At 36.3% G+C, this 23,939-nt stretch overlaps 1 protein-coding gene across 6 annotated transcripts in view; it reads left to right on the top strand.

Moving 5' to 3' along the window:
* The window catches only part of LOC106466228 (E3 ubiquitin-protein ligase TRAIP-like), an 81,716-nt gene that overhangs the window by 22,257 nt on the left and 35,520 nt on the right, over window positions 1-23,939 (top strand). For 3 of the 6 annotated variants that reach the window (XM_022394211.1, XM_013926479.2, XM_022394210.1), the window contains one exon: window positions 8,334-8,840. In XM_022394211.1, the coding sequence (XP_022249919.1) occupies window positions 8,356-8,840 (485 nt within the window). In that variant the 5' untranslated portion in view covers window positions 8,334-8,355. Of the gene's footprint in view, window positions 1-609; window positions 1,030-1,474; window positions 1,555-8,333; window positions 8,841-23,939 lie in introns of those variants that run through there. The other 3 variants (XM_022394206.1, XM_022394207.1, XM_022394208.1) reach the window with 2 other exon arrangements.

The raw sequence follows: 23,939 nt of genomic DNA, 5'->3' as shown, positions 1-23,939 counted from the left end.
TTAAATGTTTTCTTCCCCCTTTTGGTTTTATAAGAGAAGGTATTAACAATATTCATGGCTTCGAGCATTCTGTAGGAAATATTAGAATTGGCTTGAATTGTAGATATTACTTCCATGGTGGTAAATATGAAGACTGAGAGATTAGAATAGATAAAGAACCAGGAACATAAGTTTTTTCCATAACTTGTAAGGAGGTCAAAGATCAGATATGTGAGACTATCTCTTTCATTGTTGATAGTAGCATAGTAGTGGATAAGTCACACAAGCCATCAAAGCAGTGCTCTGTTCCTAATAATAAAGCTAATAGAATTTTAGGATGCACTTATTGAAATTGGGTACAAGTCACAAACCACTATAGAACTTATTTAGAACATTGTATTCACTTGTGATCTCATTTAAGAAAGGATATTGCTTATTGGAAAGGGTTCAGAGGAGGCCTATTAGAATAGTTTGTGGAATGGAAATGTTGGCATATGGGGATTAGTTAAGGTCTTTTAACTTATTTTTTGTTTAGAAAAAGAAACTTTAAAAATGTTGGAGATTACAAATTAAATACAAGATTATATGGAGAATTCTAGGAATAAAACCTTGATTTCTTTGTATTGTATTCTGAAGATGAAAGAAAAAAAGGATCCAAGTTTAAGACTTGGGATAGACTAGGCTCTTGTTAAAACAGTCTTATTTTCCTAACAGGGTGATAGGCTTATAGAGTAAGTTGCTCTAACCATTAGTGGAGGCTGGCACCTTAGAAAAGCTTAAGCTTTCCTGAAAAATAAAGGGTGGATTTGATTTTTATTTTCTATTAGAAATGGGTGTGCAGGGGACCATGTGTGTCTTGAAGGACCAAATGGTTCTTTGTTATTTGTGTTTTATCAAATCTAATCTAGTTTATTCTTTACTTTACAAATGATTATCAATACTGGCTCAGATGACATGACTTATTTATAGGTGGAATAAGTGTTGTATTTGAATCAGATGGCAAGTTAGTTACATAGCAACACTGGAGGAAAGTCAGCAAATGTTTTTCAGGTGAATAATATCATTCATGTAACAAATTTGGATGTGCGTATATTTGAATTTGCTTAATATTATCCAGCACTGCTATATCATGGAAGATGTGAACCAAAGTTTGACACCCATTCTTGGGTTTCATAACTGTATTTATTTAATAATATTAAATGACCAGGAGTTGAAAATTTCCAAAATTAAGCCCTTATTAAAACTTATTTGAGGTAGTTAAAAAAGAAAAGAAAATACTCCCCTGTAGGCAACCAGTTTGATGGCCTACAGATTCTTGAGAAACAGTGATATTTTCACACAACATAGTGGATTTTACTTGGCTACTGATAACTTCTCACCTTGTTAATGCTACTTTATTTTCAGTTTGCAAGCATTTTTCTTAAAAATATGGTGCTTGTGCTTATGTTTATTTTTCACAGCAAATGATGAATATTATCTTTCTGTATTTTTGTAGATGAGAAGCAGAGACATTGATGTTTTGATTGAAATTTTTAGCTTTGGGGTTCCATCCCATGGTAAAAAGTTTGTGTAAAGGTAACTGCTTACATGTTTTAAAAAAGGCATTTTATGTACCATTTAGGGAATCATTCCCACTAAAATGACTTGTAACACAAGTTTATAACAAGTAATTTTGAATGAAAGGGTGTAAAACTTGGGAAGTTGCATACAAACTATATTCCAAAACATACTTGCCTCCTCTCACTACAGCTATTACTCAGCTGCCAGGGTTTCTTCCTTTGCCCACCAAAGCATTGGTCTGATTTTTTCTTGCTTGTTCCAGTCTTTTATGCTCCACTTAATTGCCCTTGGCAATATTTGTCTTATGACACGCTTCACCTACATCAATGCACCCTCTATCCTGGTATGGTATATATAAGCACCTCATTCAGATAATGTTATCAGTTTTTCAAGACAAAGCGTTCATTAATGGGTTTCTCTGTACTATGATGATTGGAGATACTTGGAACATTTTTTGAGTTACCTAGTTGATTTTCATCAAAAAAAATTTTTTTCTTTGTTTAGCAAGCCTATATACGCCATGAAGACCTGGTATGGAAGCAAATCAGATCTGTCCTTACCCACCTCTGATATCTAGCATCACTCAACAATTGGTGGGGGTTACTCTCAGTTGAGACTGTCAATGATCTTATTTGTTGTGAGATGGAGACATATATTTGGTTCAGTGGTGTTCCTCCAGGAGGATCTGAGACTGTAATTGAGGGTGATCCTGGATCTTCTGGAGAGAATTTATACTCTCTTTTTCCTACACTTTCCTTTATTCTGTTGGCTTCCCAGGAGGCTTCTTTGGGATAAGCTGCTTCAGGCTCCTTTTCTTCAGTTGGTCCATCAGATGTGTGATCTTTTGGGTATTTTCCAAGTTGCTTTTGAGTCTGCACCTTACTTGATGGCCATAAGGTCTGGAATCAAATACTTAGTTTTGCTCTCCATCCACTGACATTGTGGTTCATGCAAGGAGGTTTACTTTATGTAAAGGGACAGCTATGCCTTGTCTGTCACAGTGGTCATAACAACGTGATTTAGCTTACTACTGCCAGGTGGAAGCATATTCCGACTCTCAAAGAATACATCTGCTCCAGGGAATTTGGGGTTCTAGAGCAGAGTCTGTAGTTAACCTGAATAGATCATAACTTTCTAGGATTCATCTCACCATAAATATGGTGCCAAGTTATTTATTATCCCTCTAAACTTTGTTGGAAGACTCTCAGGATCACACATACATTAATGATGAGTTGGGACCATTGTTAGCATGCACATTAGTTTGATTGTCAGCTTCTACGTTCATCCCTGTTGTCGTTTGCGTCTCAACTTTCCTAGGCTCCTACAGGGGGTCATAGTTCTGCCCCTATTTGAAGGTCTCGACCCTTGACATCAGCCCCTTGGTTCATTAGTATCTAGAATAGATTCTATCCATATCCAAGGGTTCTGCTGCTCGGTCAGAATGCTGCTAGTGGCATCAGTGACTATTGTGTACCTTTGGGGTGTGTGGGGGCTTGGCTCCAATAATTCCTGGATGTGTGGTAAACTTTATCCATGGATTCATGGACTCTACAAGTCCTTGAGTCAGGATTATTCATTCAGTTCACATCTTCACCACCATTATCCATCCAACCTGTAGTGTTGCTACCTCCTGCAGATCCTCAGACTTCAGAAATTCATTCTAGGGTTATCAGAGTTTTGTTCATCTGGGGGCAGGGAGAGAGTCATGCCAGTTCATCTGGGGTTTTTATTCCTGTCAATTTCTTGGGCCCAAGAAGACAGGAGACTGGCATCCAGTCATATATCTTTCTCATCTATATCAATTCCTAGCTTCTACAAAGTTAACAAGTTACTCATTCCTCACTCTGAGTTGGCATTTTTTACAAGGATTGTGGATGTCCAAGTTTGATGTTGTCTGTTTTTATCTGCACATTGATGTAGTGGTTGCATTCTGCTGCTATCGGTGTTTTTGTGCATAAAAGTCAGGTACTGCAGTTCAGGGTTCTTATCTTCAGACTAGCATCTGCACTATATGGGTTCTGCCAAATTGTACAACTTTTTTCTCATAAACTCTATTCCCTAGCTCTGTACATGCACAATTCCATGGATGACTGGATACTGCTGGCACCATCTTGTCAATTGTCAGAACATCACACCTGGATTCTACTTTCAGAAACAACCAAGGCAGGCTTCATTATCAGAGCTGATATATCTGTTCTTGCTCCAACACAATATGTCATCAGTATGGGTATTTTTTTCATCACGTATCTCAGTCAGGCTCAGCCGTCTCCCATCTGGCTATGTGCTATGGAACAGGAAGTCTGACTCTTACCTCTCCTTCTCCCGCTGCATGAATAGTTCTTTCTCTTTTGGGAATGTGGGCATCACTCAAATCCCTCATGCCTTTGGGATGAGCACACAAAAGATCCCTTCAGTGGTCTTTATGCAACCACTGGATCATGAACAATGATTCATTGGATTTCCCAGTTTCCTTATTCAGGATCATTCTCTTCAATCTCAAGGGGTGGTTAGATTGAAACAATATTAAGATATGGGTTCCTATGCTGCCACCTCATTCAGAGATCCATCTCTTTCTGAATGCTTTGCTTCAGGGATACTGTACATATATCAATGATCAGGAATTCCAGGGTCTATGCACAGACAACGATGGGTTCCCTACACAATGTTTTAGACCTTCTTGCTCTTCAAAAGACAATGTCTCATGGTTTGGGCATATTAAAAGCAAAATTGTCATGCTTCATTTCAACAATTCCATGGTGATGACTTGCATTTCCTGTAAAGGGGACACTTGGTCCAGGGCTCTTTGTTTTCGAACCTTGGATCTCCTTTCTTGGGTCTACTCCTATCATATCACCCTACTAACTTGCAATATTCCATGGGTGATGACTTTGGTGGTAGATCAATTGTCTCGACCCTAACAGATTCTTGAGACAGAATAGATGCTGTATCGTGAGGTTTTTCAGTTGGATTTGCTCTAATTTTAAAACACTGATGATTGGTGGGTTGGCCACTCATTGGAACACCCAGCCACTGGCAATTTGGTCTCCAGTACCTCACCCTTTGGCTTGGGCAGTATGTGCATTCAGTCAGGACAAGACGAGATTACAACTCTAGGCCTTCCCTCCAATTTATACATTAACCAAGGTATTAGCTATGATTTGTACAAACCCATAGTTTGGTCCTGTTAATAGCACCTGATTGGCAGCTAGTTTATGCTTCTGCAGTACCTTCAGGAGTGCCCACCTTTTCCACTTCTTCTTTGGTCCTCTCTGTGGAGGCAACCATGATCTGACATCATACACTTGGCTATCCAGAAGCTCAAACTTCAGGCATGGAGATTTTGCAGTCCTTTGCATGGCATCAGGGTTTAATTTCTAAGGTTGCCATGTATCTGTCTCAGTCTTTGCTTAGTCTCATGATGGGCATTTATCACTGGAAATGGCACACGTATTGGCAATGGTGTATTTTGATCAGAAGTGCCAACCATAACTCTTTTTTTTACCTGGCTTTTTGGCAAGGGTTTTGCATCTTCCACAATTCGCTCTGTATAAGGTGGCCTTATCGACTACTGTTTGATACTCGAGACAAAAATCCTTTGAGTCCCCAGTACTTTTCAGCTTCCTCAAGTTATTTTGGGTCCTTTCTCCAAAACAACCATTCCAGTTACCGAACTGGTTTATTAAGGTTACATTGCATGCCCTTCCTCAACACTCGTTCGTGACCTTAGCCTCATGTGCCATATATCACACTTCTCTGAAGGTTTATTTTTTGTTGCTGCTGAATTACAGACATTGCTGGTCAGAGTGGTTTATGCTGATTGTGCACATAATGCTTTATTATTCTACATTCATCCTCAGACCAGTTCTTCTTCCCTAAGACATGTCAGGGAAAGGGATAAATCCTTTACACAGATTCTTCTGATCACTATTTCTCCCTTATATAACTGATCAGATTTTAATCATTAGTTATGTCCAGTAAGGGTCTTGTTGCCTACACTAATGCCTTTAGTGATGCTAGACAATGATTTTTTAGTTATTGGGATCATTCAGTTTCCAAGGATTTACCCCCAGTTACATTGATGAGGTGAGTATCAAGGTGATTTATATTGCTTATTCTGCATTTTCTTTGAAGGCAAGGAATCTTCTGCGATTCATGTCAAATCAGATTTGTCACATTTCTATGTCCTTAGTGGCTCCGTTGAATTGTCTGCTGGAGAACATTGGTGAGTGGGACATGGATCTCCCCCAATACTGTTATTTCACATTATTTGAATGATCTGACAGTATCTTCCTCTGAGGGTTTTTGATTACCCCCTGTAGCTATCTTAACTGCTTCTACTAGATTATACAGAGGGGTGAGTATTTTCATTGCTACGCTTGTCTCTACTTTACCTTTCAGGGTTTCTTACCTTGTTTTCACAGGATCACACTCTGTGGCGAGTGTTGCCCAGGCAGGTGTGCTTCTATCAAACCAATTCCACACTAGCAACCACTAATTCAGTATGCTATATCTAGGTTGCAACAGGCTCTGTAGAAATGAGGTGTTCCATAAGACCACCTAGAGGCTGATCAGGTAGTATTACTGTACTATGCTGGATTGCCACTCATGGACTATCATGAGTAAAGCATAAGGGGATCCTGCCAATCCCTGCTGATCATTGGATTGAATAAACTGGGGTTGGTGTGCTTTTAAAAATTTATGGAATGTGGTTTACCTATTGCACTGTTCTTCAGGACTCCCTTATACACATTACCTCCCAAATTCTACTAGTGGAGCTAGGGGGTCTTTACCACACCTGGTTTCCAGTCACATAGATGGTGGACAGAAGCTTTACCTCTGTTGTTGGAGAAGAGGGCAAAGTTTGGGGCCCTTCCACCTTGGTCCCTGGATGTTTTTTCCCAGATGTCAGTAGAAGAGGCACCAGCCTATGTGCGAGCCTACTTGTAATACCGGTTCAGATTTGATGCTCGAATATTCAGCTGAATTGAGTGTGGCCCTTCTTTTCAATCAATATTGGTTCAGTACATTGTTCATGGAAGAGGGTCCATTATTTCCTCATAATTATGCTTGCTGAGTGGTGTCCTACCCTGGGTCCTTGGTTAAGCACAGTTTGTTTCACGTTCTCCATAATTTCGAGGGCAAGTGGAATTTATCTTTCCCACATAGTTGGGGAGTGAGGATGAGTGTTCATAATTCCAGACCAGATGAGTTCTGTTTCCTCAGGTTGAGTATGGTATATAAGATCTCATTATTCCAAACCTGGGATGTTGCTTTGTGAAATTCTTCAGGTTGAGGAGAAGGTTTGTTCACTTCAGTGTTGCTTACCTTCTCATCATGATTCCGGTGGCTCGGAACGCATCACTCTATGTCTACAGGTTGGGATCCACTCATAAGTGTGTATAGTCCAGTTGCCCTAGCCACCAACATGGGACATAGGGGCCATGGCCCTATAATTCCAACCCTGAGCAGTGTAACCTCATCAGCTTTATGATGAATCATGTAAACTTCCACCTTCAGTACATGAATTAAGTACTAGGTGAAGAACATGCCTGTTCTGGATGTAGTGCAATTCCTCCACTATGGTGCCAATCTTCTATTGACACACCCATGATCTATGCAGATGCTTTCTCTATGGATAATGCCCTCACTGGCCCCCTCCACCTTATCAATGTGGGATTCTGGCTATAAGTGGGAGTGGAGGTAAGTATGTTATGGAAGTTAACATTTTCCTATATTGAAAATGTATTTCCAATAATACTTACCTCCTTTCACACTCTCCCACCCTTCCTCCCCACTAAGAGCTGGTGTTAGACTGCGGATTGAGTCAGTCTCAAAAAAAAGTGATAACATTATCTGAATGAGGTGCTTATATACAGTACCAGGATAGAGGGTGCACTGATGGAGGTGAAGATTGCCACGAGACAAATATTGCCAAGGGCATTTAAGTGGGGTATAAAAGACTGGAGCAAGCAAGAAAAAAATCTAACCAATGCTTAGAATGGCAAAGGAAGAAATCCTGGTAGTTGAGTAATAGGTGTAGTGTGAGGGGAGGTAAGTATCATTGGAAATACATTTTTGATTTAAGAAAATATTAAATTTTTTTTCTATGTGTAACTTTTGACTATGTGATTCCACTTGGCTGATATGTATTGATCGTTGTTATTTTGCCTAGAACAATCATATATTAATATGATGTAAATAGGAGGTGGTAAGATGTTACTTTTGGGGGAATTGTTGGTTATGGTGAAAATGGTTAAATTGAGACTAGACTTCTGGATTTTTAATTACTGGTGTTTTTAATATAAGAGCAAGACAGTTATCATAGTTTGAGTGAGTTTTAGCAACTCTTACAACAATATTTATATTGATTATGTTGAAGAAAACTTACTGATTTTACAATCTTTATTTTGAAGATCACAAAATAGATGAGTCAATATAGAAATTATTCTCAGTAATACAATTATTTATTGAATAGAAATTTTCAGAAATATTTGTGATGTTTATGACTAGTGATTAGTAAGGACAAGTTACTATTATTTGTTTTGTTAGTGTTAAATGTTATTTCCTGTATTTTCCTCTTTATTGGCTCTGATATGCCATATGATGGTTTTATATATTTGTGACCAATCAAATGCAAGTTATTGTTCACTCTTCATCTACCCCTGTAATAATGCCTAATACATTGTGTTTATTTTGTTGTTTATTACAGAATTTACTTTTATTTTACACAGATAAGAAGTAGAATTTGTGTTTATTTTGTTGTTTATTACAGAATTTACTTTTATTTTACACAGATAAGAAGTAGAATTAGAAAGCATGAAAGCACTCTGCACAATCTGCTCTGACTTGTTTGATGGTACAAACAGTGTAATTGCTTCTCCTTGTGGGCATACATTCCATGAAATTTGCTTCCTACAGTGGCTTGAAGAGTCTAGAACCTGTCCATCTTGCCGAACACATGTTACCCATAAAAAAATTGTTCGTTTGTTCTTTGACATTTCTGAAGATCTTGATAATCAATCCTCTGATGCCTTGAAAAATGAATTAGAATCTGTAAAAGTTTCTTTAAAGGCAAAAGAAATGGAACTATGGAAAGCAGACGAGAAGGTTAAATGTATCCAAGAATACGTTCGTAAAGCTGAAGCTAAAGCAGAGTGTGAAAAGGACAAGTATCTTGAGTCAGAAGCCCAGAAGACAGCATTAAAGTCTCAGTTGAAAGTGTTGACTAAACAGGTAGCTCAGATTGAGCGAATATCATTGGAAAATTTGAATTTGAAGAAGCAGCTGATACACATGAAAAAGTAAAGTGGATAAGTATATATATTTAGTTAGAGATATCTACTTTTTGTCATTTTATTTATCATTTGATCATATTATGTTGATGAGGAATGTTATGAATATTTTAATAATCTAAGCAAGAGACATAATATGAAGTGCACAGTACATGTCTGTTACTGTGTTAATGAAAGGGGCAGCAATGACTCCTTTTAACTCCATCCATACACATTTCATCAGTAATTGTGTGATAAGTTACATTACAAACAAGTAATAAAAGTTTTGTTGTAAAAAATATTGATCATGTTGGGATGGCAATGCCAAAAAATACAGAAACAAGGTAGGGATAAATACACAAAACCATACAAAAATCACTACTTGAATAGTAGTGTCGTAGTTGAGACCTCAGTGTCCGAGACTGAGACCTTAGCCTAAATAGCCAAATATTTCCAAGAAAAACTTGTATCTATAATTAAATGTTGAATTCCTGTCATTTGTATGAATTCAGGTTTGTGTAAAAGTATCTAAACTGAATAATGCTATAAAGTCTTACAATGGCTAATTCCCATAAGCTTGTAACATTGCCTCAGTGGCTACTGATGGAGGAATTTTTGTATGGGTTTGTGTATTTATCCCTAACTTGTTTCTGGACTTTTTAGCATTGCCATCCCCACATTATCCTTATTTTTTTCAAAATTTTTTTTTATTACTTGTTTCACCTCTTTTTTTTTTTTAAACAATACCAATGAATATTTAATAATGAATGGTAGTTGCTACGAAGGCAGCAGTTTTAGCTTGGCATAATGAGTTGTCGTGATGGACATCTTGTGTTGAAGTTAGTGAAACACTATACTGCCTCTGCACTCCCGAAGTTAAAATGCAACATTTTGGTGTGTAAATCACTGCAACAACTTCAAGCATTGGTGAGCTGGCCCTTCTGATGCTAGAATCAGAATAATCAGCAGAACATTTGGTTTTAATTTACTCACTGGTTCTCTACTTTAGTGATGTTTTTTTGGCTAAACTGAACATTTTAATAGCTTTTGAAAATATCAAAAACTGTAGTTAGGTGTTTATAAAAATCTCTTATATTGTTATAAGAGAGATTTGAGAGTATGATGAGCAATTCATAATATGAGTCAGCCATTTTTTTCCCAGCCCATCCCTACATACTAAGCACTACCATGCTTAGTGATATTGTATGTGTAAAATACATTTCAATGAGTTTAGTAATTATAATTTTAAGTTTGATTTACAATTTACTATATTATCAAATTAAGTTTAGTGATGCAAAAATTGATCTTCATTAACATGTATATCTAAAATATCAATTTGGTCTCAAATGCTGTTTCTATATGCATTTGTATAAAGATTGTGTAACCTCTATCATTTTTACTCTTTGTGAACTGAATATACAGGTATATATATATATACTCAGTTTGACTCATCATAACTCATAAAACATTGTTAAGGAAGAACATAAGATTTTGACTTTATTATCTGGTTAATAGCTGATAGGCTCTTTTACCCTGTAATTAGCTCTCACTCAGTTCTCACTCTCAAGCAAAATTATCACAATTGTATACCTAGCCTAAAGAATTTGAAACATCCAGTCTATAAACATTAATCAATTCATCATGTATTATGATATTTAGGTTCACTGACTGATGATGCCCAATAGATAAGTATTCAGATTTACAATAAGCAGCATATTCAAGAGATGTTTTGCTAATTATAATTAGAACATGGACAGTAAAGTAAAGAAGACTCAAACACTCATACAAACAAAAGAGAATAATCTTATTTTTTATACACAACACTGAAAATGCTGAGGTCTCACGATCACTGTCTGCCTTCTGAGTTTACTGATTAACTTTTTTGGCTACAATTACTGGATCAAACACAGTGGCCTCACCCACCTCTTTTCATTTTTAAAAACACTTCCTTACATACACCTACTTCTGTCTATGACATGTGAATAACCAATCAAAAGCTTGGAATGTCCCCCACATGGTTCTCTGAGCCTTTGCAAAGTATTTCCATGGGAAACCCTTTTTTTTTCATAGCAGATTTCTTTAGTGACCTTGAAATTTCATACTATTTTAGACCTAAATACAGCTTAGTTACTAGGCTTAATAAATTATAGTGGAATTCTATGGTATTGATATAGTAATTTATGACTTTTTGTTATTTTAAAATGTAGATATAAAACCTGTGGTGCAAAAATTGTCAAAATTTTGGTCAAAGTGACCCACCCTAAAATCCGCTGAATGTTCTTAGTTAACACAATAAAAGATTGGTTCACATATTTTTCAAATTGTGGGCAATGAAGAATATATTTTTATAATCTGTATGATTCTTTTCAATGTGTATGAGTCGAGTATGAGATTCAAATAAACTAATGCCACAAAACAAGAACAATCATGAATTGCAAACCTTGCTATGAGTCATTTTCAGAAAGTTTGAATGTATATAAATAATATCCTGATAAACATTTGTATGATAGTCCAGTTACCACAGCAGTAAAGACATGATTGTAATGTTCTCTTTTAAAGAAGATTTTCTCTTCTTTTGGGATATATGAGCCATAATATACATCATGAAATGATAATAGCATGTAGATGATCAAAACCCTGATATAAAATGACAATTTTTTAAGGTTCTGCACAGTTTAATTGCCTTTTCAGTCAGTTTGTTAGGCATGGTAACTGGAATTGGAACTTCTAAAGAATACACCTAGGTGTGTGTTTGCAATTGTTAGTGTTCTTGTGACTTCATGAATGCTAGATTACTTTCACAATAGAAGCTATTCTACTATTGCAATCTGAAAGGGAGTCCAAAATTTTGTTTTCATGTTAATTAGAATTTTAGTATGTAGCTGTTTAATGTTATGGAAATGTTCCATGTGGTAAGTTGCAAAGTAAACTCAAAGAGACAAGAGAGATTTTAATTTATTCTAAAACGGTGCTTTTATATGATCTATTATCTCTTTCATAGTACTTGTGCTTTCATAGTATGTGTTTGGCCTCCAATGTAGATGTTTTACACCAGTTTTTAAATATACTTGGACTTTCTACAGTTGACTCAAACAAGGGTTTGCAATCCATGGATGATCTTTTGTTGCAATATTTTATTTGAACGTTAAAATTGGATTCATACGGATCAAAAGAAAACATATGGATTATAAATATATATCTTGCTCATAATTCAAGGTAATGGATAAATCTGTCTTTTTGTGTGTTCACCATATATTTAATTGTGGGTCACTTTGACGAAAATTTTGATAATGTTTGCACCACTTTACAGTTCTACAGCAGACATACTCGGAAAGAGAAGAAATTTTCGTCTCAGATGAGCCCAAATGCAGCCATGTGCCTTTCAGGTCCATTAAACTGGACAAGTAGAGCCTTTTGAAGTATGTACCTGCTCAACTACATGAATTCTGGTTAGAATAAAAGCATTTAAACTGAATAGTGCTATATACAGTCTTACAGTGGCTAATAACCATAAGTTTGTAAGATTGACTCAGTACTTACTGGATACTTACGTAGGGAATTTTGTATGGTTTTGTGTATTCATTCCTACTTTGTGTTCTTACTTTTTAATATGCTCCTACCTCCCTCACACAAAGCTCTCTCAATTTTTTTTTTTTCTGCCCTCTAAGCATTGCTGAAATAATTTTCATGCTTAGCACACCAGTCTATATACCCCACCAATTTTGTGCCACTACTGGACATGTACATAGCATGTTGACTACTCTCCACCAATAGTATTGTGCCACCTATATTATTGGTCCTCTGCTATTCCCACTCAATCTTCACTTTCTCGATTGGCACAGCATTGTTTAGGCATGTTTTTTCACAGTTGGCTCATTTATGATTGTGCTTCTTTGCCATTTAAATTTTTTGTTTTCAACTGTTTTATTTTACTTTGTTTGCATTTAATTGTTTCAATATTTGTTTTCCATTTGTTTCTTGTTACCGAATTATAAGAGATCTTAGTATGAATTCACTATTTAATGTATTGACTAAAGAAATTCCTGTTGCAGTCAAAAATGCTACTGGTACGACCTCCCAGGAATCAATTTTGACTTTATATGCAGAGGAGGTAGAGGGCTTAATTTGCAACAAGCTAGATTTGTATGTTGGGCCTGCGATTTCTTCTTATTTTCAACTTGACAATGTTTCTGAGGAAGAATACAATCAAGGTGAAGACTATTTAACTCTCTTTTTCCTGCACCTTCTTAGTTTGGTCTGTCACACACTACACCTCTTCAGAAGTTTTTCCCTACCATTTTTTTACAGCTAGTTCATCAGGTGACTCATTATCTGGTTTTGCTTTATGTTTGAAATCTGGGTGATTTCACTAGTTTTCTTTTTCGTGCTCCAGTTGTCATGCCACTGCATTATTCACTTTGGTGGAGGTTTGTTGTTCTCCTCCTTTCTTCATATTGCTTCCACTTCTCCCAGTGGTTCTGTGGTAAGTTTATCGACTTGTACACTTAACACATGGTGGATATTCCCGTGGTCGGCATTGTTCAGATGCCATTTGTGTGGCTTTGTCCTTTTTTTCCACATGGGACATTTAAGTATTTTACGTCATTAGTGCTCAGACTTTGGGAAGTTAGATATTTGTTAGAAGTTGCCTAAGTTAATTTAGATGAATTGTAAGTTAGATATTGTTTATCACTCTGTTTTCTAGGTACTTTTGGTTGTTTTGGAGATTCATTAATAGTATGTACCTTCTAAACTTGGTAAGTTTCGATGGTTTGTCAGTTTGATATTAATAAGTACTTTAACTAGGTATGTTTAGATAGTTTGTAAGTTACATATCATTAGTCACATCTAATTCATTTTTCTATCTGATTATTGTCACTGTTGGCTTTACTAATGTATCCTTTGTTGTCTAAGGTAATTGTAACTTAGATATTGATTATTACTTTGCTTTCTTGGTAAATTTCATTGGTTTGCACATTTGCTATTATTACTCAGTTTATGGACTAGCTGAATTTAGATGTTTGTCAGTTTGATATTCATAAGTACTTTGTTAACTAGGTATGTTTAGATAGTTTGTACATTACATGTCATTCCTACTAGTAAAATCTAATTCACTGTTCTATCTGGATAAATTTTTTTCATCATTGGTAACTGTATGCTTTATAATCCTACCTTTCATCAGTGTAGGATTTTTTTTTTTTTTGCTTCACTACATTGCTGACGTGTTAATTTCTTTTCAGTTCATAGGGCTGAGCTTTGCCTCGGCTTCCTTTCTTATGTTTTTCATACTAGAAACCAAATTTTCTCCTTGTAATATACAATTCTGGTTTTGTCCCTACAGTGCCCACATCCTCAATAGTTGTTTATTGTTTGAAGTTGAGCATTCCAGTTCACGGCCCTACCATTTAAATTAACCTTGGCTCAAATGTTTTGTTGAGTGGTATAAGCTCTTGCCCAACCTCTTCACTTGATGGGTTTCTGCAGTCATCTTTTTAAGACTGGCTACTCACCCATTTCCATTTACAGTTCAGAGACCACACTCTTCTGCTCTTATAAGAAGCAGCACAGGTGGTATTCTAGATGAAAGGTGGAAATCCTTTCTTATCACCACTCAATTCCTTATTCATTTGGGGGTTTTCTTCATTCCTACCTCAGTTGAGTCCAGCCTTCTTCTTTTCTGTCTTTGGGATATGGAGAAAACTGTTCAGTCTATGGGTTGAACTCTTGTGCATTCTCTTCAGTGGATGCTCTTAGATCAGTGGTACTTCTACTTGGATCCCTCGGACCACCTTTTTACCCTTCATTCCCCGATCAAAGCCAACCTGGCTTGGTGGTTAGACAGAGACCAGAACATGATGAGGGTGCTGCTTCCTCTGCCTCCTCTGGATTTCCATTTATTCATGGACTCATCTTTAGAGGGTTGGAGTACTTATTTCAACTGCTTGGTGATTTCCAGTCTCTGGTTGATCAAAGAGATTTCTTTTCATATCACCATTCTCAAGCTTATGGTTGTTTATCGAATTTTGTCCCACTTCCTTCCTCTCCTGCATGGGACAACTCCACAGTGGTCATACATATCATAAGGCAAGAGTGTACATATTCTAGGTCTTTGTGCTTTCAGATTCTGGATCTTCTTTTTTGAGCCCACATGCATCACATTGTGGTCTTAGCTTCCCATGTTCCTAGTGCTCTGAATATGGTTGTGGTTTGATTATCCCATCCCAATAAGATTCTCCCCATGGAGTGGTCCCTCAATCCACAAGTCTTTCTGTGGGTATGTTCCCAGCTGAGGACACCTCATATATTCCTTTGCCACCCACTGGTACACCGAACTTCCTTCATTTTGGTATCCCATTCCACACCCACTAACTGTGGGGATGGATGCATTCATTCAAGATTGGAGTAATCTTTAAGTCTATGCTTACCCTCCTATTCGACTCCTCTCCAGAGATCTATCGCTAATCCCTATCCGTGTCTAGTCCTACTGATGGCTTGGTATATGTCAGTGCAGCCATGTTTCTCTGTGCTTCAACCTTAACTTGGACAACCTCCCATACCTTTACATCTGTCACGGTCTCTACTATTACAACCTAAGTCACACATTGTTCATTTAGACATCACCACACTTTGTCTTCACCCATGGCTTTTGTCAGGCCCATTGCCTCAGCCTATGGATGGACTACACATGTTGGAACTTTCCCTTCCTGATCAATCAAAACCTTCTTCCATGTCCATTTATCATAAGCGATGGCCTACTTTCTGCCTTTGGTCTCTTTGATGTAGTTTTCCACCCACTTCTGTGTTCCTCATCTTTCCTAATTCTTCATCTGGTTCTTCATCTTTGTTCACTTTGACTGTGTCTGGCTATTGGGTGGCCTAGTCAAACACCTTCCATTTTCCTAGTTTTGTAATGTTTTGTCTTCTCCTGTCATTTCCCTCTTTTTCCACTCCTTTTGAGTCATGTGTTCTCCACATTCGTCTGACGTACTGACTGGGATACCATTGTTGTCATTTATGTCCTTTTCCATCCTCATATTGAACCTTTGTTTGTGTTCCATATACCATCTTTTCCTCAAGAACTATTTCTTTCTCCTCCATGCTTGCAGATGTCCACAGTCAGATATTTTTGCCTTTAATGTTTACCCACATCCTCTACCATTCCTTTTATGTCATCCTATATCTCTATTTGTCATTCCTCCCTAAGATCTATGCTGTCAGCGAAGGCAGTTTGGCTTTCAGACCCATTTCCTTACCTTCATTCTCCAACCTGTACTCCCGTGTCGATCCTGATTGTTTTTTTGTTTTTTTTTGTTTTTTTCTCCAGTTTGCTCCTTATGATGTTATATGGCATGTAATGCCTCCTTTCCTAGTTTATGTTCCTGACTTTTTATTCTCTGGAACCATTCCATTTTCTGTGCTCTGTCCTCTGTCACGCTAACCGGTATTGTTCGTCAATCCATTAGGCTGGCATATTATACATGGAAGGTTAACATTTCCACATTTTTCCACATCAAATTTTGCTATCCATTGGAGAAGATTGTTCTGACCGGAATATGGCCTACTCCTTCATTGCTTATTATCTGCACGTTCTGACTGTATCTTCGTGATGTGGATATCGTCTCCCTACCATGGTGATTCTACACATCTGTTCGCCTTTGACTGGGGTAAGTATTATCACTTCCTTTCATTTATGTTTTCAGCAACCCTAGTTTTAACCAATGATAATGGGATTGCACTCTGTGGTGGGTGTTGCCTGGTCAGGTATGCTTTGCCACAAATCTGCATTATATACTGATTTTGCTATAATGCTCATTATAGAGATGGGGTGTTCCACAAGACCTCTGGTGGCATATCCAGTGGTATATAAGTATGTTTCTATATATCTGTAAGTTTCACTCAATAGTGGACTTCATGAGTAAAGAAGAAGGGGATTTCTGCCCATCCCTGCTGACCCTTTGATTAAATAAATAGGGACTTGTAGACACCCATTATACTTTCTTCGATGTGACATTCTTCCGGACTCCTCACAACATTTACTTCCCCCTTTTTTTTTCTTCCAGTGGAGCAAGGTAGTCCTTGCCAATTCCCAGTTGCGGGGGTGGTGGACCATAAGCTTTCTTCAGAGTGTGTTGTTGAATTTTTATTTATCATACATGCTCAGGATTTTCCACTCGGTGGAAAGAGGGCAAACCTGGTATCTCTCCTTCCATTTCTTCTGGATGCTTTTTCCCAGGTGGACAACTGTTGTTGGAGCAGGACGGTTGTGTGTAGTAAAGGCCCCTCTTCTCATTTCTTCTTATTTCAGGAGGTTCTTTCCCTGCTCCAATGGTTGAGTTTGGGGGACTTCGTCTGCCTTGTAATACCAGCTACAGGATTTAAGTACACTGTACCTAAGGTTGAGCAAATGTTTCATGTCCTCTTCATAATTCCGGATGCAGGATGTCTCTTCCCTGTATTTACGGTTGAGTGATTTATGATTTCTGCTCATAATACTGGTTACAGATATTGCCCTGTTCTTATGGTTGAGTTGAAGTAACATCACGACCCCACAAGTCCATTTGCTTGACATATGACACTGTTTACTTATGGTTGGGGTTGATTAGTGTATGTAACACAGTTCTCCTGCCCTAGCCACTGTGTTTCAGTTACATTATATTTGTATTTATCTTTCTTGATCCTCAACTTCCTAATGCCGAGGATGAGTTAATTAATCTCATCTGTCTGGTAGATGTTTGGTATTTACTTAGTTCATTCAATGTATATTTCACTATGGATTGCACCTCTAAGAACAAATTGTACTTGTGCACATACTTTTTTTTCTTACACCAGCCTCTTCACCTTTGCAATGTGGGATTCTAACTTTGTGTGGGAGTGCAACATGGAATTCTAACTTTGTGTGAGAGGAGGTAAGACCGTATTGAAAGTTAACATTTTGTTTCACTGAAAATGTACTTCTGACAGGTACTTTCCACCCTTCCTCCCCACTGCCAGGGTTTTTCTTTTAGAGCCTATCAATTCTTGAAAGTGAGGATTGAGCAGGAATAGCAGTGGGAGCTAGCTGCACAAATACAGATGGCACAATACTATTGGTGGAGAGTTGTCACATGCTATGTACATGTTCAGTAGTGGCACTAAGTTGGTGGGGTATGTAGACTTGTACTTGTTAAGTAATGCTTAGAGAGCAGAAAGAAGATCAAGATAGCTTTGTAGTTATTGGAAATACATTTTCAGTGTAAGAAAATGTTCATTTTAGGCATTGGCACCCCTACAACATACTTAATTTTTGCAATATTTTTTTAATACTTGTATTAAATTGAAAATTAGAGTAAACATTATAGTGTTTTGCTCCTAGTGGAATGACATCATGCATATAGAGTTAAGTACAAACTAAATAAATAAGTTAACTCTTATCTAGCCAGGCATCATTTACTGCACGTCTCAAGGTTTGAGTGGCTTTTGTTCAAAATTTTATTAAACTACTTTTTTGTTATTCCAATTAGTATAGCATAAAATCTTAGCTAATAATGCATATTTTAATAGTGTATAAGTTTAAGTTTTCAATTTTATAAGGCAATATTTTTAAAAATCCTGAATTTCCCCTAGTGTGAGAAATGTGACATATTTTCTTTAGGCATCCCCTCTTCTCTATTTTATTCACTACCCCTCCAATAAGTACGAAATTTACTATAATTACTATAAAATCGTTATTGCTCAGACAAACCATAATTTTTATAGCTTTCAATTTTGTTTGGTTACAGAGCCATCAAACAGAAAACCAGACTCCTCTTGCCACATTATGTATAACCAAAAGAAAGCCAAGGTTTTCATCTATCAAATGACATATTACATTATGTTGTGTTCTGAACAGAGAATTGTCAATTTGTTTCAGTACAAGCTTCATTCCCATGGGAAAGATAATGACTAGCTTGGATGCCTTTGTAATGGCTCTTTTTGCATAGTTAGAAAGCCAGAAAAAATTGTGATAGTTAGAGGAAATTGTCTGCCTTTTGCATGTTATTATTCTATGTTCTTTGGTGCATTATTTAATTAAATAAAAATTATTTTGTGCATTACTACTATTAGTATAAAAAAAAAAAGTAGGGTTAAGTGTCATTGACAGTTGACAGCAAAAAAAAAAACACGGGTGAGTACTTTATTTTTTGTTTTTCATGTTTATCATTTATTTATTAATATAAATGTAATTAAAATGTAAAAATAGGAATTTCTAGGTTAGTTAAGGTTAGATTAGGTAAAAAAAAATTCACGAGGCATGCATGCAAGCAGCTCATAGGTAATGTAATTTGATAGAATGTGAGCTGCACGTGATTTACAACTTATAATGGTGTGAATAGTAGTTAGACAGTTTCAGGGGCAATCAAAGGGCAATAAAACAATAAAATTTCATGATAACTAGATCTATACTGTAATTCGATAGAATGTGAGCTGCATGTGATTTACAACTTATAATGGCAAGAAAAGTAGTTAGAGGCAGTCAAAGGGCAATAAAACAATAGAATTTCATTATAAATAGATTTATACTGTTACAAGTTTAAAGCTACTTAGGATAAACAATTTGAAGTCATTCTAGAAAGAAAAAACTGGTAATTTAGCATTAACTTTTTGGTTGGCTATGTTGTCAGTCAAATCGACAAACCTTGTATAGAGCTAGGGTAGACAAAATAATAGATAAAATATTAAGTTTTAGTGAAAACAAACATTTGAAATGTATTTAGTAGGTCTTGGAGATCACATAAATGAAATTTGAGATTTTCGAGATGAAGAAAAGTGTTATCTTAATATGAGAATCACTTTGCACACAGACTATTCAAAACAAATACTCTATATTCATGGACAAATCTTTTATTAGTTTATTAAAAATACTTTACTAAAAATGTGATTTTTTTTTTTTTTGCATGTGAAAGACTTGTAATGCAAACTGAAAGACTGCCAAATTTTATGAAGATATACAATATATTGAAAGTTATAAGAATTAAATCTATAAAGACTAAACAAGTGCAAAAAGAAGCCTGTGTTGAGAGAGTTATAATGATTAGAGCACTCATATGGTTGAGTGTTGGGTGAACTGCACATAATAGGCAGATAATTAGTTGCTTTTATTTTTGCATGTATAAGTTTATCTGTATTGGACGAACCTGTGTTATAGGAGAGTCTACTGTATGTAGGTGACTTAATTAGTGGAAGTAAAAGTTAAAAAGTTAGATTGTGTATTAGTTTAGCCGTAACAGGTGATTTCTAAAGTGAGTTTCATAGCTTGTATTGTAATAACAGAGTAGAGGAGAATAATTTGTCTTGTCAAAGGTGTGTTCTAAAGTAATTTAACCCACTTGTGTGAACTTTGATGACAAAAACAAACAATTATTTAAAGCTTTGGATACATCTGTGATAACCAATAGTGTCACAAATTTTTGTATATATGTTTGACTTGTTTTGAATATATTATTTTAAAAGAAGTGGATTGTGTGCTGTCTGTTTATTGTTGAAATTTCTCATCAACAAGTTACAGACACCTACTGCAAAGACACCTACTCCTGGCCCATATAAAAAAAAAAACAACTGACACTCAGGCATATTTCCCATATTATAGTAATCTACATAGGCTACTTCCATAAACTAAGTGACTTTAGTTACATTTCCTTAATGTGCTGCCATGTGAGTGGTGTTCAACTCAACAGTTTCTTAGGCCTTATGGAATAAACACTTCCTGGCAGAATTCTCCAGAACTAAGACTATTTAGTGTCAATTTCCATATGTCAGTTATATTATTCATGCTGCCTTTACTTTGTATTTCAATTCACTATCTTGCCAACACTAGCTAAATAGATTGAGCCACATTAAATAGTTATTCACTATTCCAACTGGCCACTAACTATGGATTGTTGAGCCATCTTAAAACTGATTTAGTCGTGTTGCAGAGCCTCACAGGAAAGTAAACATAACTATAGTGAAACAAGACTGAATAATTATTCAACTAAAAAGTTGCTCAGTTCATCCTTTATTTCAGGGTAGAAAACAATCCTCCATCTTCATGGAGGAGTCATACAGAATTAAATGTCTGGGAAAGTCCCTGCTGCAAATTTAGGAAAACTGTAGGTACTCTGATAAAGAAGGTGATCTTCACAAAGATCACTCTGGCATTAGGAAAGCAGGGGAATCACAACAGCCGTTTAGTTGGTTTAACAACCAACAGCTGTTCAAGTTGGGCACATGAGTGGTAGTTGCACCATGCAGTACATAAATAGCATCTCTCATCACCATTTGAGCTCAGAAAATGAGGGTTGCTAAGCCTTTTCATCAAGTAATTGCTCACTATATGATCATCCTACCTGAGCACATGCATAGTCAGTCTTTCCATGAGAAACCACACAACAAGTTTGGGAGAACGGGTGCTAGTCTAATAAGAGAGAGCCTGTTGAATTGTATGCCAATGAAATTGCTTCTTTTGATGGCTATTCACTTCTGAGACTGTTCTCAACAATAGGCTGACCCTCTTCATGCAAATGTTTCTTGTTATTCCACAGATTATCACTGGTGTCGTCTACCAATACTCACCATCAGTATTAATGGCATCTCATGCTTCTTACCTATAAATGGCTTTGTGCAGGGTTGTGCTTTTGTGGTCTGTGACTACCTCGGGGTTTGGTAGAGACCATCTCATTCAGCCTCAGACACACTCAGCCTTGGGAGTATAGTGATCCTTTCAATCTACAAGCAGGATCGTTGAGAAGAAAAATGCAACTCTAATAGTTGTACAAGTACACAAATGTATATTCACAAAAACACTATCACAGTATCCTATCTAAAACAAGACATGAGTAAGTGTTCAGTGGTGTGTGTTGAACTGATAAGAGAAATGTGAAATCTTTATTTAAAAGCTCTTATCAACTTTGTGTCTTCCATATAAAACAAACTAAAACTTATAGTGTGAAAACCCCCAAAGTGAAAAAAAATCTGAATTAATCTGGGATTTTAGAAAAAGTTAAACCAGTGTCTAACAAAACAAGTAGCTTTTCCAAGTTTAATCTAAATCAAACTGTTCTAACCAAAGCCCACAAGTTAAAGCTGGACATGTTAATTTATTATAAAGATCCTCCAAGTTAAAAGAAAAGTTAGTCGAACTTAAAAATTGTTTTCTGGTACAAACCTGACTTTATACACAAAAGCAAAATATACAAACAAATTTAAGTTTGCACATGAAATGCACCTGACATTCAAGATCTGTGTCCTTTACCAACATCAAGAAAACACAGAACTCACTGTCTTATTTACTCAGTTTACAATTACTGTGGCTTTACCAGACATACAAACATCTCAATATTCAAGCCAAATTCAGTATGTGCCTGAAAAATTTGCACTTTTACATGTTTTAATTTTTTGTACATAATTAGATGTGCACAAATTAGTCCTAATATAATGCAAGACTGTGTACTAACATACATAGATATACATCTTAATGTGACATATTAACCAGTCTATATATAGAGTACTTGATTTCACCATTCTGCAATAATCCTGATAGCTAGACCAATCAATGGAAGCATTGATTGCTTGTCCCATGCACTGGAGCAGACATTATTAGGCATGCTTAGGCATTATTATCACCTCAAGAAAGTCTAGATAGTGCCCAAAAGTTATAATTTCTCTTAAAATAGCTCCTTACCAATCACAAAGAATCAATTTTTACTTGAGCAACTTGCATGCATATTGTATTAATTTTCACTGATAATTATACCATGTCATTCACATAAATAAAATAATCTGTCATCGAAATGTAGCAAGTACTTTTTGGGGAAATGTTCAGGTAATAGCATAGCACATTGTGATGTTATATTACCATAGAAGCAGTTTTTCAAGAAGTTCTAAAAAAAATAACCAACGTTTTGGCCTAGTGATCTAGAAACATTTGGCAGAATAGCACAAGGTAAGCAGCAACCACGACTAAGTTTTTTTTTAAGTGTTCTGCTGTTCAAGCTGGTTATGATCCTGCCCTCCTTTCCAAAGTATATTGAGAGACAAAAATGAACCAGGAATGCAGCTGACTAATGCTAGATCCATAAAGCAGTGCAGAAATGGATAAAGTTTGGGGGACAAGTCCTGAACCATCCTGGTACAAAAGTATTAACAGAGTGGATAGTATAGGATATTAGCAAGGTTGGTAATTTCCACATAATTTTTGCATGGTTTACAGATCCTATGAGGCATTAGCCTAACAGCTTGTCGAGAGAACGAACCTATTGGATGGTGAGGCCTATATCTTTTGTTCCATAAATGTGAAGAAATTAAATTCAGTAAAGCATGATTAATTATTTTCTGGTACACATATTTCCCACAGAGCAATATGTAGGACCTGCTTAACAAGAGGTCCGACAAATATTGCACTTCAGAGTATGGGTTTGTTACTTTCCAAACTCTGACTGAGTTTGTTAACAAAGAAAGAGTCAAGATACAAAATGCACTAAACAAAAAATTATTAATATATAAACACAATTAAAGTACAGACAAGGGCAAGTGTTTATTGTGGATGTGTTGAACTAACTAGAGTGGAAATGTGAAAAAACATCTCTGTTGGTTTCCTCTCCCTGATTCAATGTAGAAATTAAAATGACCCCTAAACTTTAATAACATAACATAATATTTTGGGACAACATGGGACTACTGGTCCATCTCAGCTGTTCCATCCTTAAAACTAAATGATAGTAAAAATTAAACCCAGCCCCTTTCATTCATATACTTATCAAGTTTTTCTTAAATTCACTTGAATTTACTGCCTCTACAACATTTGAAGGCAACCCATTCCAAAGGCCATCCACCCTGTTAGAAAAATAAAACTGTCTTAGCTAAAGATGACTCCTACCTTGCCAAAATTTATATTTGTGTCCCCTAGTCCCACTATTTTCATTGTTAATATAAAAAAGATGATACATCAACACTATCAATTCCCTTTACAATCTTAAGCACCTCAATCATATTCACCTTCTAACTCTTCTTTTTCAAGAGAAAAAAATTTGAGAGATTTCAGCCTCTCATCGTATGACAACCCTTCTATCCTAGGCATCATTCTAGTAACACTTCTCTGAACCCTTTCCAACAATTCAATGTCCTTCCTAAGGT

The sequence above is a fragment of the Limulus polyphemus genome, unplaced genomic scaffold (genome assembly GCF_000517525.1).
Source record: "Limulus polyphemus unplaced genomic scaffold, Limulus_polyphemus-2.1.2 Scaffold2195, whole genome shotgun sequence".
NCBI lineage: Eukaryota > Metazoa > Arthropoda > Merostomata > Xiphosura > Limulidae > Limulus > Limulus polyphemus.
The sequence above is the reverse complement of the archived record's forward strand: the minus strand, read 5'-3'. Positions and strand labels throughout refer to the sequence as shown.